General features: G+C 54.3%; 1 protein-coding gene across 11 annotated transcripts in view; it reads left to right on the top strand.

Moving 5' to 3' along the window:
* The window catches only part of ARHGAP22 (Rho GTPase activating protein 22), a 176742-nt gene extending 168530 nt beyond the window's left edge, over nt 1–8212 (top strand). For 8 of the 11 annotated variants that reach the window (XM_045040286.1, XM_019813482.3, XM_045040284.1 and 5 more), the window contains 3 exons: nt 564–685; nt 2681–3590; nt 7645–8212. In XM_045040286.1, the coding sequence (XP_044896221.1) occupies nt 564–685; nt 2681–3590; nt 7645–7873 (1261 nt within the window). In that variant the 3' untranslated portion in view covers nt 7874–8212. Of the gene's footprint in view, nt 1–563; nt 686–2680; nt 3612–7001; nt 7143–7644 lie in introns of all 11 variants that reach the window. The other 3 variants (XM_045040285.1, XM_045040291.1, XM_045040287.1) reach the window with 3 other exon arrangements.
* The last annotated feature ends 5645 nt before the right edge of the window (nt 8213–13857 follow it).

Here is a 13857-nt window from a genome sequence, read left to right as displayed (position 1 = left end):
GGGGCTTCCCTTCCCTGCACTCCGGGTCAGTGCCCTGCACAGAGGGGGCTGGGTCATTCCCCCACCCAGGTGCTGATGGAGGCAGTGAGGGGTAGAGAAACATAGCCCCTGCACTCATGGAGCTTACAGTCCCTGTGGGAGCAGGTGGTGGTATAGTCCCCAGTGAGGGGATGCACCCCTGTCCCTTCACCCTTCTCTGGGTGCCTCTTGCCATCCCCTCCCCCAGGGGTCTGCCTCCTGAGCACAACTGGGGCCCAGGTGCCTGGAGAGGGCATGCAAGGTGGCCTTCACTTAGCCCCATGCCTGAGGGGTCTGGGCCTTCTTGGGCATCTGCCCCCCCACTCCAGGCGGGAGAGTCATCCCTCTGGCCCCTGCTTCTGATGGCCCTTCCAGACCCCTGAGAGAGGGAAGCTCTGCCCCCTTCTGAGCTTGGCAGGGGCAGCTGGCCATGCCCAGCAGCTGTGGACACGATGGACATGGCTGGGCTGGGGGGCCGGGCAGCTCCCAGCAGATCTGGCATCAGGTTTTGCTTTTCTGCCACCTGCCTCTTCCTTACTCTACAGGTTTCTGGATGAAGTTCAGTCCCACTCAAATGTTAACAAGATGAGTGTCCAGAACCTGGCAACCGTTTTTGGACCTAACATACTCCGGCCACAGCTGGAAGACCCGGTAACCATCATGGAAGGTAACGGTGGAGGCATGCATGGCGGTGCTGGGTGCTGCCCAGCCTAGGGCCGGGCCAGTGGAAGGGGGCTCCATTCTGGGGGAACTGGAAGGAGCCTCTAGAACACCTCACCTCCCTCTGACCTCTGACCCCATGGGATCCAGCTATAAAAGGAAAAGGAACTTTGCCCTGCTGATGGGGTCACTGAGTGCAATGGAGAATGACAGGAGGGCTTGGGGGGGGGGGGGGGATGGAAGAGGTCAGCGCCCTTGCCCTTGAATACACACAGATGTTTTTGCTTTCCTTAAGTAATTTTTTATTAAGTAGTTGTCACAGGCTCCTGGATGTCAGGATATTATATATATATTATATCAATATTATATGTTAATATATATATTATAATATATTTATTACTTATATTTATAAATTATATATATTATATATAAAAGTTATATATTATATAATGTATCTTAATTATATATTTATATTACATTATATATTACATTATATATTTATACATAAATATATTTATATTATATATTGTATATTAATATATATTAATATTATATAATAATATGAAAACTAGCAGTAGCCACTGCTTTCAATATGCAAGGGCCCCTACTAAGTGCCTTACTCGTATCACTTCATTTTAATCTTTACAAGCAGCTCATGTGTGGTTATGGCACCCATTTTACACATGAGTAAACTGAGGTCAGGAGGGGCAAGGTGACTCTCTGTCAGCTAGATTTACTAAAGGGCACAGGTACAGGCTGACCCAGAAACAGAGCCCAGGCTCGGAGGCCCCGTGGAAGACTGTCTCAGAGGGGTTAGTGTGGGAGTCCTCGCAGACAGGAGACCCACAGCCAGTCCCGGCTCAGGTGTGCAGAGGCTGGCCAGGTCTCACACAGGACAAAGCCTGCTGGGGCTGCCACCGCTGGCCCCTGGCAAGCTGAGGGCAGAGTTGCTATTCCTTGCTGAGCAGACCTGTCTGCAGCTCTCTGTCCCCCCAAGCCAAGGTTGTGACTCTTGGGGTGGCACTCTCACTCAGATCCCCCCTTGGCCTGCCTGGCTTGGTCTCTCACCCCAGGCCCCCAGTTTCGCGGCCTGCCAGGTTGAACAGATGCCCGACAGCAAACCCAGAGTTCCTGCCTCACCCAGTTTTCTGGCCTAAGAGTTCCTTTATTTTTTCCAGGATTCTTAGTTGCCTCTAGTGGGAGTGTCCACCCAAGGACCCCTCCTTCCTTATCACCTGGAAACCTTCCCAGTCTCTGGTCTTTGTTTGGTGGAGGGTAACAGCAGGGACCAAGGCAAGCGGATAGGTACCACGGTCCCATTGTATTGCCCCCCTTTTGTCGCTTTCTCCCCAACCCCCAGGCTCAGGAATACAGGCTCCCCAGGCTGCATCTTAGGGGCTGTGGCCTGGAGAGGAGGTATTGTGTGCGTGATTGTGTGTACGTGTGCGTGAGGGGGGTATTGTGTGTGTTGGGGGCTGCATACATTTATATGTGTATATATGGAATTGTGTGTTACGACCGTCAGCATGTGGGACTGTATGTGTGCCCACATGCACCTGTAAGACATTTCTGTCCCTGTCCCAGAGCCCCCCAGAATGTGGACAGTCAGGCACAGCCATCATCAGCAGTCCAGGGGAGTGACCTGGGACAACCTAGAAGGCTGTGATGTCTAGGTCGTGATTCCTAGGGCCTGCCTGCCACTGGCTCGCCCTGCAGCCTCAGCAGGCATCGTGCCTGCTTCTTCCTTGCACGCCTCGGGCTGGAGGCACGGTGCCCCTCTGTGTCCAAGGAAGGGGATTCGTGGGTGGGTCCTTCTGCTCGTGCTGGATTTGGAGGGTTTGGTGGCTGTCCTTTCCTTCGGGGAGGCAGATGGCAGGCCTTGCTGAGCTCTCTGGAGGAGCAGCCTGGTTCTGGACTGCCGATACCCTGCGTCAGGTCTGGTCTAGAGACCCTGGACTGGAGACATCCATGGCCAGGCTTTCTCACTCCCTCTTCCTGGCAGGCACGTCCCTGGTCCAGCACCTGATGACCGTCCTGATCCGCAAACACAGCCAACTCTTCACCTCGAGGGCCGAGGAGGGGCCAGCCTCCCCACGGGGGGGCCCACCGTGCACAGTGGGGTGGGGCTCCGAGGAGGTCCCAAGGGACGGCCAGCCAGAGCCCGGCAGCCCCGGCACCCCCGGCCTGCCATCACACAGGACCTCTTCTCTGGACGGGGCCACTGTGGCGGCGCTGTCTAGAACCTCCCCCGTGGGTCCGGGTGGCCGAGGCAGCCCCACCACTGCCACCAGCCCCGGGAAGAAGGTGCAGACTCTGCCCAACTGGAAATCTTCCTTCTGGCAGCCGGGGGCCCGGTCAGGGAGCCCGAAGGTGGGCAGCTCCTCCCTGGAGGTGCCCATCATCTCCTCCGGAGGGAACTGGCTCATGAACGGGCTGTCCTCCCTGCGCGGCCACCGCCGGGCCTCCTCGGGAGAACGGCTCAAGGACTCTGGCTCTGCGCAGAGACTCTCCACCTACGACAACGTGCCCCCGCCCAGCGGCCTCTTTCCCAGCACTCCCAGTGTGGCCAGCACGGCGTGGTCGGGGGCCTCCTCCTGCGAGGCGTCGGCGGGGGCCTCGCTCAGCAGCTGCACAGCCTGCCGGGCCAGCGACTCGTCCGCCTGCAGCTCCCTGCCCACCGAGGGGGGCCTCGAACCCTCCCCTTTCCCCAGCAGCAGCGAGGACCGCAGATCCCCGGACCTGGGCCGCGGCCCAGACGAGGTGGGCACCTGCATCAGCAGCAGCGAGCCCAGTGACCCAGGCAGCCCCAGCCAGGACTATGCCCGCTGCTCCGAGGCTCTCCAGGGCCTGGTCACAGAGCTCAGGGCGGAGCTGTGCCGGCAGAGGACTGAGTACGAGATGAGTATGAAAAGGTAAAGGGCTGCAGCCGCTGGGTGAGTGTGAGGCCGCCCCCCCCCCACCCCCCAAGGGCCCGGCGGAGCCTTGCGGCCAGCAGCCCACGGGGCACAGGCCCTGGGCAGTTGGCCTCTGGTCATGGCCTCTGGCACTGAGAGCAAGCCACCAGGAGGCAGGGCTCAGAGCAGCCAGCCCCTGGGAGCCACCTTGCTGGGAGAATGCCCCCAGGACAGGGTTGGGAATGGAGGGGTGGGCTCCTATGTCTGGGAAAGCTCAGGAGCTCTGGGGCCTGGCATGCAGTCAGAGCTCCATAAATGCCTGCTGGATGAGTGAGTGAGTCAGAAGCTCAGCCTTAGCTGTTCAGAGCACCTTTAATGGAGGGGCTCAGCATGGGGGTCCCTCCGTGGCCCTCAGGGAGGAGGTGGGCCCCCTGAGGTGTGCAAGGGCCCAAGGAAGCGCCCACGTGCGATGCTGGCCCTGGGCTAGCTAGCCTGGCTGGCTGACCTGGTCGGGCCCGATATGGAAACGCCTTCTGGGACTGTAATCCAATTTTCTATGAGGAGGGAGCTGGCTGTGCTAAGCGGTGCCCTCCTACCTGCCCTGGTCACAGGAGGATGCCTTGTGCCCCATTCTGAGCCCTGCAGGTTTGTTCACTGATGGTCCTGGTGTGATCCTTCCCCCTCCCCTGTGAGGAGGGGGTTTCCCAGCTCTGAGGCGCCAGGTTCTCCACCCAAGGTCAGGAGCAGAGTCTTGCACTGACAGCATGCAGTGCTTCTCCCAGCCTCTCCGGCTCCCTAGCCCCTTGCCCCAGATGTCTGACCTGTAAATCAGGTCCCACCCACTAGCAGGTGTCTGTCTGTGTGTTCTGAGGTCTTCCTTTCTCCATCAGAGACAGTGGGGGGTGGAAGGGACTCCTGCTTCTGACTCTGAGCCTGGGATTTCTACAGGGAGCTTCAATGGCAGCGTCGGCCCTTCTGTTCTGCAGGAGGTCAGGGAGGGTCGCAGCGGGCGACGTGGGAGCTAGGAGTTGAAGGACCAATAGGATTGGGCTGAGCCAGGAGGAGAAAGGACACAACAGGAGTAGAACTGTGAGGTATACAACGGGGGCAGGGGGAGATACCCCACACACAGGAGCGCTGGGCTGGGACTTCCCAGGCAGAGGTAACAATGGAACGCCCCGCAGATACAGAGGAGGAGGATTACAGCTGAAGATGAGCTCGAAGACAAAAACTACAGAATACATGGCAAGTGTGAGGACAGCCTCAGAGGGCGTCAGAGTCCACTTTTCACTTCCTCAGCTGTTTGTGGAGCCAGCTTGAGCTTCTAGTTCTTTTACCTTCTCAGCAGCTTAGGTTTCTCAGGGGGACAATGCTGTGCTTCGTGGAGGGCTCTGGGTGAGACTGCCTGGGGTCGGGCCCCTGCCCGCTGGGTATTGGCCGAGCATCCCAGGTGGGCTGTCTGACCCCGGTGTGTATTGGCTGAATGTCTGTCTGGCAGGCTCTCTGGGCTTGATGACGTCACCCCTTTAGCATGAGGATTAAGTGCCATTGGATGGGGGTCCTCAGCACAGGGCCCGGTGCAGCCAGAGTGCTCAGGAAGCTTTCACTGCTCACGCTTCCTCCCGCTTGGTGGGTGGGAGGCTCTCAGAAGCAAGGGGGCAGCAGCGGCAGCCCTTGTAGTACTCTCGCCAGCAGAGTGGTCTGTGCTGTCGTCCTGGGCCGAGGGGTGGTCTAGGGAGAGGAGGATCTCTCTGAGCACAGGAAAGAACAGAGCCCCAGCCAGCAGGTCTTTACATATGGAGTCTGCACTGGGTCTGGTCTGCGGAGTTGGGGGAAACCAGCTTTCAGCCCTGCTTTCCGGGACTCAGAACCCCTCCCCTGTACCAATTCTTACATTCCCAAAAGAGAATTCATTGAGTGGCTGTGATGTGCAGACACTGTATGAGATGTTGGGGACAGAGCCAAGACCAAAACCGATCAAAACCTCTGTCCTTATTTTTATTTGGTACTGTGTGTGTTGGGGGTGAGGGGAAGCGACCATGAACGAGATAGATTTTTTAAATATCTATGGTATGTGAGGGGCACCTGGCTGGCTCAGTTACACATCCGACTTTCACTCAGGTCATGATCTCGCGGTTTGTAAGTTCGAGTCCCGTGTCGGGTTCTGTGCTGACAGCTCAGAGCCTGGAGCCTGCTTCAGATTCTGTGTCTCCCTCTCGCTCTGCCCCTCCTCCACTTGTGCTCTGTCTCTGGCTCTCTCTCTAAAATAAACAAACATAAAAAAAATTTTTTTTTAAATCTATGGTATCTTAGAAGGTCAGATAAAGGAGGAGAACTAGCAGGGTGGAGGGCAGGGGAGCATGGGAAGAGAGAGCTGGAAGGCTGTGCTGGGACAGAGGGAAGGCCAGGGGTTGCAGTGGGGAGAGGTAGGTGGAGGAAAGGGTCGGGCAAGTGGAGTGGGAGAAAGGGGGGTGGAGGGCAGAGCGTGGGGCTCCAGGCCAGACGTGTGCATGTCATGGACCTGACGGGCAGCAGTTGAGGTGGAGAGAAGCACCAGATTCTGAACGTGTTTGGAAGGCTTGCTAATTGGTCAGATGTGGGGGTGAAGAAAGAACGGACTTAGGGGACATTTTTGTCTTGGTGTAATAAATGGAAGGGGGGTGTTCAGTGTGTGGGACACCAGGGCCACAGAAGTGGTTTGGAGAAGAAGGGTCAGGAGCCAACTGTGGACCCGCTGAGGTGCGGTGCTTACCAAGTTTCTGAGTGGAGTCGAGGCACACAGAGGCTGAGAGGTCGTCAGCATGTAGATGCAGCCTCGGGTCTGGAGACTGGATGAGGTCACACGATGAGCCACATAGAGAGGAAACAGGAGGCCCAGGCCCAAGCTTGAGAGCACCAGATCGGAGAGGAGGAGCCAGCCAAGAGGGGGCTGGAGCCAGAGGAGAAGCAGTGAGGAGTCTGGGGGGGGGGGGGGGCCTGCTGCCACCTGCCGTGGGGATTCTTCTCATAGCGTGTCCTGTGCTCCCCAGATGGGGGGCTGGGCTGCAGGGAGGTTTCCTGCCTTCTTCATGCTTTGTGTTCGTTGATTGAGGGTGGAGGCCTGGGCCTGGATGCGGTGGGAATGGATTCTTACTCCTATTACCCCATGTCACAGGTGTTGCGCTGTGCACTCATCTGTGTTCATTGTAGCTGTAGCTCCTGGAGGAAGGGTTGTCCCTGACAGTTTTTCAGAAAAGACACCAGGACCCGGTAGTTTGTGTTCTGCCCACAGTCACGTGCCTCATAAGCAGCCAGGCTGGGGCTCAAACTCCAGTGTTTTGGTTCTCAGGGGCTGGGCTTAGCATGCCCCACAGGCCTTACGGGAAGTAGTCATCTGGCTGAAAAGATGGATGTGCCGACCTCTGTTCTGTGTGGTGTCAACATCCACAGAAGCATGTCTGCCACGGCATCAAGGAACGCTGATGTGGCCTCCTGGGGAGGATCCAGAGACTTATCGCTGAGGGTGAGGCATTCGAGCTGGGGAGTGAAGGACAAGTAGGAATGGAGGGCACAACCCAAATGGGATTTCCAGTGAGTCGCCGTGTCTGGCTGGGGCCTGGGGGGAGGCCATGGGAGGTGGGGCAGCTGGAGGGAGGCTGGGGTCCACGGCGGCCAGAAGAGCAAAGGCGAGGGGCCAGTTTCCTACTTCCGTCTCCATCTAGGGACCAGTCCTGCCTTCTGCCAGCCAGCAGTCCATTCCTCAGCGGACAGTCGGCTGGGCTGGAGGGCAAGTGGATTTTATATTTTAGCAAGGACTCAGGCTCCCAGCCTCGAGTGCCAAAGGGCCAAATGCTCATGCTGGCCTTTCTGGGTCACAGGCCTAGGGGAGGTCCCCCGGGGGGGTGAAGTACCAGGGTCCTGGGAGGAACTGCCGAGGCCTGTGGGGCCTGCTGTAGAGCCAGCTCTGAGCCCGCATGCGTCTTCCCATCCCTGGGCCGCCTGACCGGCTCCTTCGGAAGGCGTGCACGCAGGCACGTGTTCACTGACGCCCAGCCATCAGTCTAAAACAGTGTCTTTCTTCTTGATTTTAAAGACTCGAAGAAGGTAGTGCCACTCTGAGGAAGCGAATGTCGCAGCTGGAAGAAGAACTGGACCAGGAAAAGAAAAAGTACACGATGCTGGAAATAAAGCTGAGGAACTCGGAGCGGGCCCGGGAAGATGCGGAGAAGAGGAACCAGCTGCTGCAGAAGGAAATGGAGGAGTTCTTCTCAACCCTGGGAAGCCTGACCGTGGGGGCAAAAGGGGACAAGGCCCCCAAGTGAGGGAGGGGGAAGAGCTCCCTTCTGCAGCGGTGCTCGCCCGCCCCTGAGCAGAGACGGCCGCCGGCCTCGTGAGGAGCCACGAGGCCCTGCAGCTTGGACCTGGGCCTCAGTGGTGCCAGGAGCTCCAGAGCCAGCTGGAGGGAGGAGTGTGGACACCCCCAGGGGGACTGTCGGGAGCCCAAGCCCCACGTGGGATCTGGATGCTGCTCTGACGGTGCGGGGCCTGGCAGGTGTCAGAGGCGGCAGCCCCGTGACCCACCGAAACAGATGGCACCTGGGGTCTGAGCAGCCCACAGGGAACATTTTGCATTCTTTATTAAATCTGCTGTCCTAGCATGACGTCTGGATGCCTGACTCCTTCTTTATGGTCATGCAGAATTGGGGGTTGGGGTTACCAAGTTGCTCGTTGGAGGTCCCCAGGGTGTCCCACGGGCTTCGGAAGTGGGATGTGAAGCTCCCTGAGGAACACCCGGTGCTGTCACAGTCACAGAAGCTGTTCTTACGCAAATCTGTGTTTTGCTGCATCCTCCCCGTGCCCAGAGCAGGACAGTTTTTCTCAGGCCTTCTGCCTCTGAGCCACCTGGGCCTCTGCGGCTGGCATCTGGCCTAGAATTCCTCTCTGGCCTTCCATCGTAACCTACTTGCCTTTGCTTGGCCCCGGCTCTGCTCCAGGGCCAGGGTCCAGGAGTCCGAGCTCAGCGTGGGCGATATACACCTTACTTCTGCCCCAGGCCCATGCAGGGGAACAAGGCATGTGTTTGAAGGTGACACGGTGATGGGAAGTACCCATCCTCTGTCCTCTGTCCTCCACAGCCTCAGTCTATGTCCCGTTTCCCTTCAGACTCCTCTCTAGCTAGTGCTAATTCCTCTCCCCTGCCCATTCACCCTCCTCCAGCTCATCCTCAGACTTTAAGTCTCCATTAGGGCAGATCCCTCCAGAAAACTTTTCCCTGGCCACCACCACACGTGTGTAGGCCTGGGCCAGAGCTCCTGGAGATGGGGCTTAGGGAGGAGAGGACTGGCCTCTGGGGGCTAGCAATGTCAGTGACCCTTCGCTGGCTCCTGTGCAGTGTCCTTACATATTGCCTCTTGCCACCCTACACACCAGAGTGCCCCAATTTACGACCCCTATCTCTGGAAAAGTCTCTCAGGGCCAACCACCCATCTACCTAGAGTCAGGTATAAAGTATTGCACGGAGGCTCTAAATGCCAGGGTCTTGGTGTTCCCAAGAAGAGCTCACTTCATACCATGAGATGCAAGCCCACAGGCCCAAGTTAGCTGGTAATTCCTACCGTGGTGAGGCAGGTTGACCACAGGCCTGCTGGGCTGCCCAGGGCCTCACCAGCCAGGAAGCCAGGTGCCTGCCAAGGGCACTCAGCAGCATCGGTAGTCAACGAGTTCTCTTGGGGGGACGGGACGCCTGGGTGGCTCAGTCAAGCATCTGACTCTTGGTTTTGGCTCAGGTCATGATCTCGTGGTTTCCTGGGTTTGAGCCCCGCGTCAGGCTCTGCACTGACCGTGTGGAGCCTGCTTGGGATTCTCTGTCTCCCTCTCTCTCTGCCCCACTGGCACTCACACTGTCTCTGTCTCTCCAGAGACATAAATAAACTTTTAAAAAAGTTCTCTTGGGGAACTCTGAGGAGGGCGGGGGGAGGGGGCAGTCAGTGGATAGCAACATCCGTATCTACTTTCAGGCAATCTACAGCAGATGATCGTGTGACCAGCTTCCCAAGAAGGTAAAATATTGCTCTCCTCCCTATTCAAGGAGAAAAAAGAAACTGAAGTGATTGATTCCTCAACAAGATAGGGAATTGGCCCCATGCTCGGGAAACTGAAGCTAAGAAGATAGGTGAGAACACCAGTGTATTCTTAGGGTTCTGGGTTCCCTCCCACAGTTCCTGGAATTCTGCCAACTTTGACTTGAAGAGAAAAACACCACCAGGGCTATCAAAGGAGCAGGAAAGACAAAAAGGGCTTCACATGATGAAAAGCGAGGTTGTCTGTCTTCTCTTAACCATTCCTACTGGCAAAGGCTCAGCTTCCGGCCAAGTCCTGGCCAAAACCAGCTCATGAACCCCATCTGCCACCTGCTGGCAAAACTAGGATCTGCAGGTGCAATTTTTCTCTGAGAATTAGTTGGCAACATTCAGTAGTTCTGCCCTCCCATTTCCGTTGAGCCAGCACTCCTCATTGTGTCTGTAAAACACAGGCACTTCTGCCTGTAAAGCAGGCCAAGCACCAAGGCTGTGAGGGGCTTTAGCCTCTAGTACCCTGTCCCTGTCCACTTAGGTTCTCCCCAAATGAGTTACATTTACAGAACCTATTCTCAAATGTGGATTCAAATTGTACCTATTATTGTAATGACATCATTTAATATTAAGCAAACCGATAAATTATGAATGCGAAAAGATAGAACATTAATGTTTTGAAAACCTTTGATTTTTTAAATTATTTAGAAAGAATAAAGGCAAGTTGCTAACAAAACGGTTAAATTATGGATAAATCAACCAGGCAATAGTGGAAAATCGGCAAAATTCTAGGATTCTGCTCTCAGATTGCTTCAGAAGTGTTATAAATTTGTGTCTGACTTTAAAAAGCGGAAATTCTAAGTCTCATATTAAAAAACAAAAGAGGAATTGGCTTAATAAAGACTGACAAGTGTCCTTTTTAAAAGAATAGAGTTTTTAGGGTGAGAGAGAGAGAGGCATTCCTTGTTTTACCTGGGTGTTGAAAGACAGACTGGGCACGACCACTCCCACTATGTACGTACTCCACACTGTAAAAGGGCTTCGGATGGAGTCCACGTATCCATGTTCCCAGGCCTGTGTGCAAAAAAAATGGAGTCAGTAACAATAACATGTCTCGCTGACTCCCCCTCCTTTAGATGCAGGGCCCCAGCCTCCTGGCGAGTTCTCCCTATATCCTACATGTCAGGAAGGGACAGTTTGTCATGTATACGAGCTCATAGCTGAGTTGATAGGACAGTGCTGCTGCGTCTCATGCCCATGCGTTCGCCAAACGCCACCACCTTTGTCAGAAATTGCCTCCCTTCCTACCAGCCACGTTGCTACTACTTCCGTGCTCCCCAAGCCCTGTGACAGGTGGACCAGTGAGGTGCCAGGATTGTGTTGTGGTTGGTAAGACAGGAGAGAGTCGGCCACAGAAAGCTTGTTGGCACAAAGAGCTTGGGCCCGTGCCGCCGGAGGACCTCGGGGAAGTGAAGCTCTGCGGGTCTGTGCTCCCTCGTGCCCACAATGAGGGTGACCTCAGAGCCCTTGCTGTGTCGGCAGGTCTAAGAGCCTCACATGTCATTGGGGACCTTACTCTCTGCACTTTACAGTCGAGGACTTGGGAAGCACAGAGTACTTGTTCAGGACCTGGCCCACTACCGTACACGAGTCAGGGAAGGAGTCAGGCTTCTGTCCCAGGGAGTCTTAATTAAGGGCCTGTATTCTTAATGAGTCATCCAAGTTCAAAAGATGCTGGCTTGATAGCTTTATAACATCCCCCCAATCATGTTTTGATGAGGTTTGTGCACAGGATGCAAAATGAATGCTGGAAGAGACCTCTAAATCCGATGGAGGGCCGAGGTGAGGGAAGGCACTTCCTGTTTTGTATGCTGATGTGTATGCTTTTGCTAGAGCAAAAGGGGTGTATGTGAAACAGAGCGGGGGTGTGGGGGTGCTGTGGGGAGGATCTGGTCATGGAGGGTGGGATATGAGGTTAGCCTTTACGCTTTAGGAGAGGACTGCCCCACAGTATATTATGTCCACTGTAGAGATCCACAGGCATTTCATTCGCGTGGGCCTAGAGGGAACAAAACCTAGGTCATGGCTTTCATAGATTTTCTAGTGGGGCAAGGTAGACCGTAAAGAAAGGCTAGGTCCCAAAAGACAGTAGGTCCCAAATGGAGTCACTTATACTAATCCACGCATCACTGAACCAAGACTTACTTACAGTTTGGATTCTCCCAGAGATGGAATCTTAAGCCAGTCCATCGGTAATCACCTGGTCAGTACTAGGTAGGTCATCTGCCTGATAGACTCCAGCCATCCTCTGCAGGAAAGTAAGTTTACAATAACCAACCTGCTCTTAGTATAGAGCACTATACTAGTACACTAGTATAATTTCCTAGTATAATTTCCTGCTCCCTTCTGCTTATAAAAATTTTTCATTTTGTACAGCTCCTCAGAGCTCCTATCTGTCTGCTAGATTTAGGATACTGCCCAATTCACAAATCACTGAATAAAGCCATTAAGATTTAAATTTACTCAGGTGAATTGTGTATGTGTGTGTGTGTGTTAAACAGAAGCACACATAAACAAGACATTCAGGTTGTAATAAGTGCTCTGAAAAAGGTGATCCCAGGGGCCTGTTTTAGACAAGTTGGTCAGGAAGTCCTCTCTGAGGAGGTAAATTTGAACTAAAGACTGAAGGACGGACAGGGCAGCCATGCAACCAGAGAGCTACAGGCAGAAGGAAAGAGCTGTAGACGTTTGCACGAGTGCCAATGCCACTGTTGGCATGGTGGGTGCCAGGGTAAGAGCCAGGCAAGGCCAGACACTGTAGGGCCCGGTCACCCAAGGTAAAGGTACTTTAAGGGATATAGAAAAGCATTTGAGGGCTTTGAATCAATGGACATGGATTGGCTTGTATTTCAGCAAGGTTCTTGTGGCCACTGGTGGAGGGTGGATAAATTTGGTGGCAGTGATGGGGAGTGGCTGCAGGGAAGCTAGTGCAGGAACTGTGCTCCAGACCAAGTGTAGTAGAGTGACAGGCCAGAAACTAGACAGGAATGGTCTGGAGACTGAATGAGAAGGGAAGGGAAGAAAAACATCACGCCCAGGCCAATCTTTACAGAAGTCCTGATGTGAATGGGAGCAGAGAAATAAATAGGGTTGCAAGGTGGAAGGGGGTAAGAGAGAGCTTTTTTTTAAACATGGAAATTACTAGAGCATGTTTGTATGCTGCTAAGAATGGTTCAGTAGAGGGGGAGAGGCTGGTAATGAAATGAGGGCAGTAATGAGAGAAGTCCGGAAAAAGATGAAAGGCAGTGGAAGGGTTGGCTTCCAAGAAGTTAGGGAGACAGAGCACACCGACAGCTGTGGATAGGTTTGTGGAAACGCATACTGGGGTCTATAAGAAAGTCCTGAAAAATGATGAACACGCTCACAGTTAAGGAGCAGCCCCCAACTTACTTGAACACAAAAGCCTATGTGCACATAAAACGTCGCAGGCAGTAAACACCATGTTTAGGAAGGGTGGGGGCATGACGGTCACTTTGTACCATCTGCCCTTCCTCCACTTCCTCATCCCTTTCTGTCTTCCCTGAGCAGTGCCCTGCTATCTTTCTGGTTCCCTTCTCTCACAGTAACCACCTGGGGCTTGGCATGCCTCATTCCTGACGCACGCTGCACCCCATCCGTCACTGCTCTCGGTGGAGAGCTGGGTATTTATTTAGGTCTCTAAGGCAGCTGATCACGGATGGAGGGGGGCAGGTCAGAACCGTCTTGGGAAGCTCCTAAGAAAATTATCTCCCTCATGGTTCTAATTCTGTATGAGAATCACCTTCTCCCTCTAACCTCTTCTGAGGAAACAGAGCCGCAGAGAGTTGAGGCAACTTGCTGTAGGTGAGGCAACTAATGTGAAGCCAGGATTCTACTTTAGACATCTGGTATCAGAGCCCATGCTCACATTACTAATCCCGTAGTGCTGTACAGTTTCCTTAGGACACAGTTGGAAGGCCATGAATATTGCATTTCAGAGGACAGAAAGGGTATAGATGATGGGTCCTAGTCATTAGCTTATCCAGCCCAACATTTATCAAATGCCTACCTCCCAGGCACGAACTAGGCAGGTGTAAGACACTTTCTTCTATCCAAGCGTTCCAGAGTGAAGCATCTAGAAGAGAAGACTCACAGAACAACGTGAAGAGGCACACACCACACTGCTGTCTTACCTCCGTGGAACACAGTGAGCAGAT

Source organism: Felis catus, chromosome D2, assembly GCF_018350175.1.
Source record: "Felis catus isolate Fca126 chromosome D2, F.catus_Fca126_mat1.0, whole genome shotgun sequence".
Lineage (NCBI taxonomy): Eukaryota > Metazoa > Chordata > Mammalia > Carnivora > Felidae > Felis > Felis catus.
The sequence above is the reverse complement of the archived record's forward strand: the minus strand, read 5'-3'. Positions and strand labels throughout refer to the sequence as shown.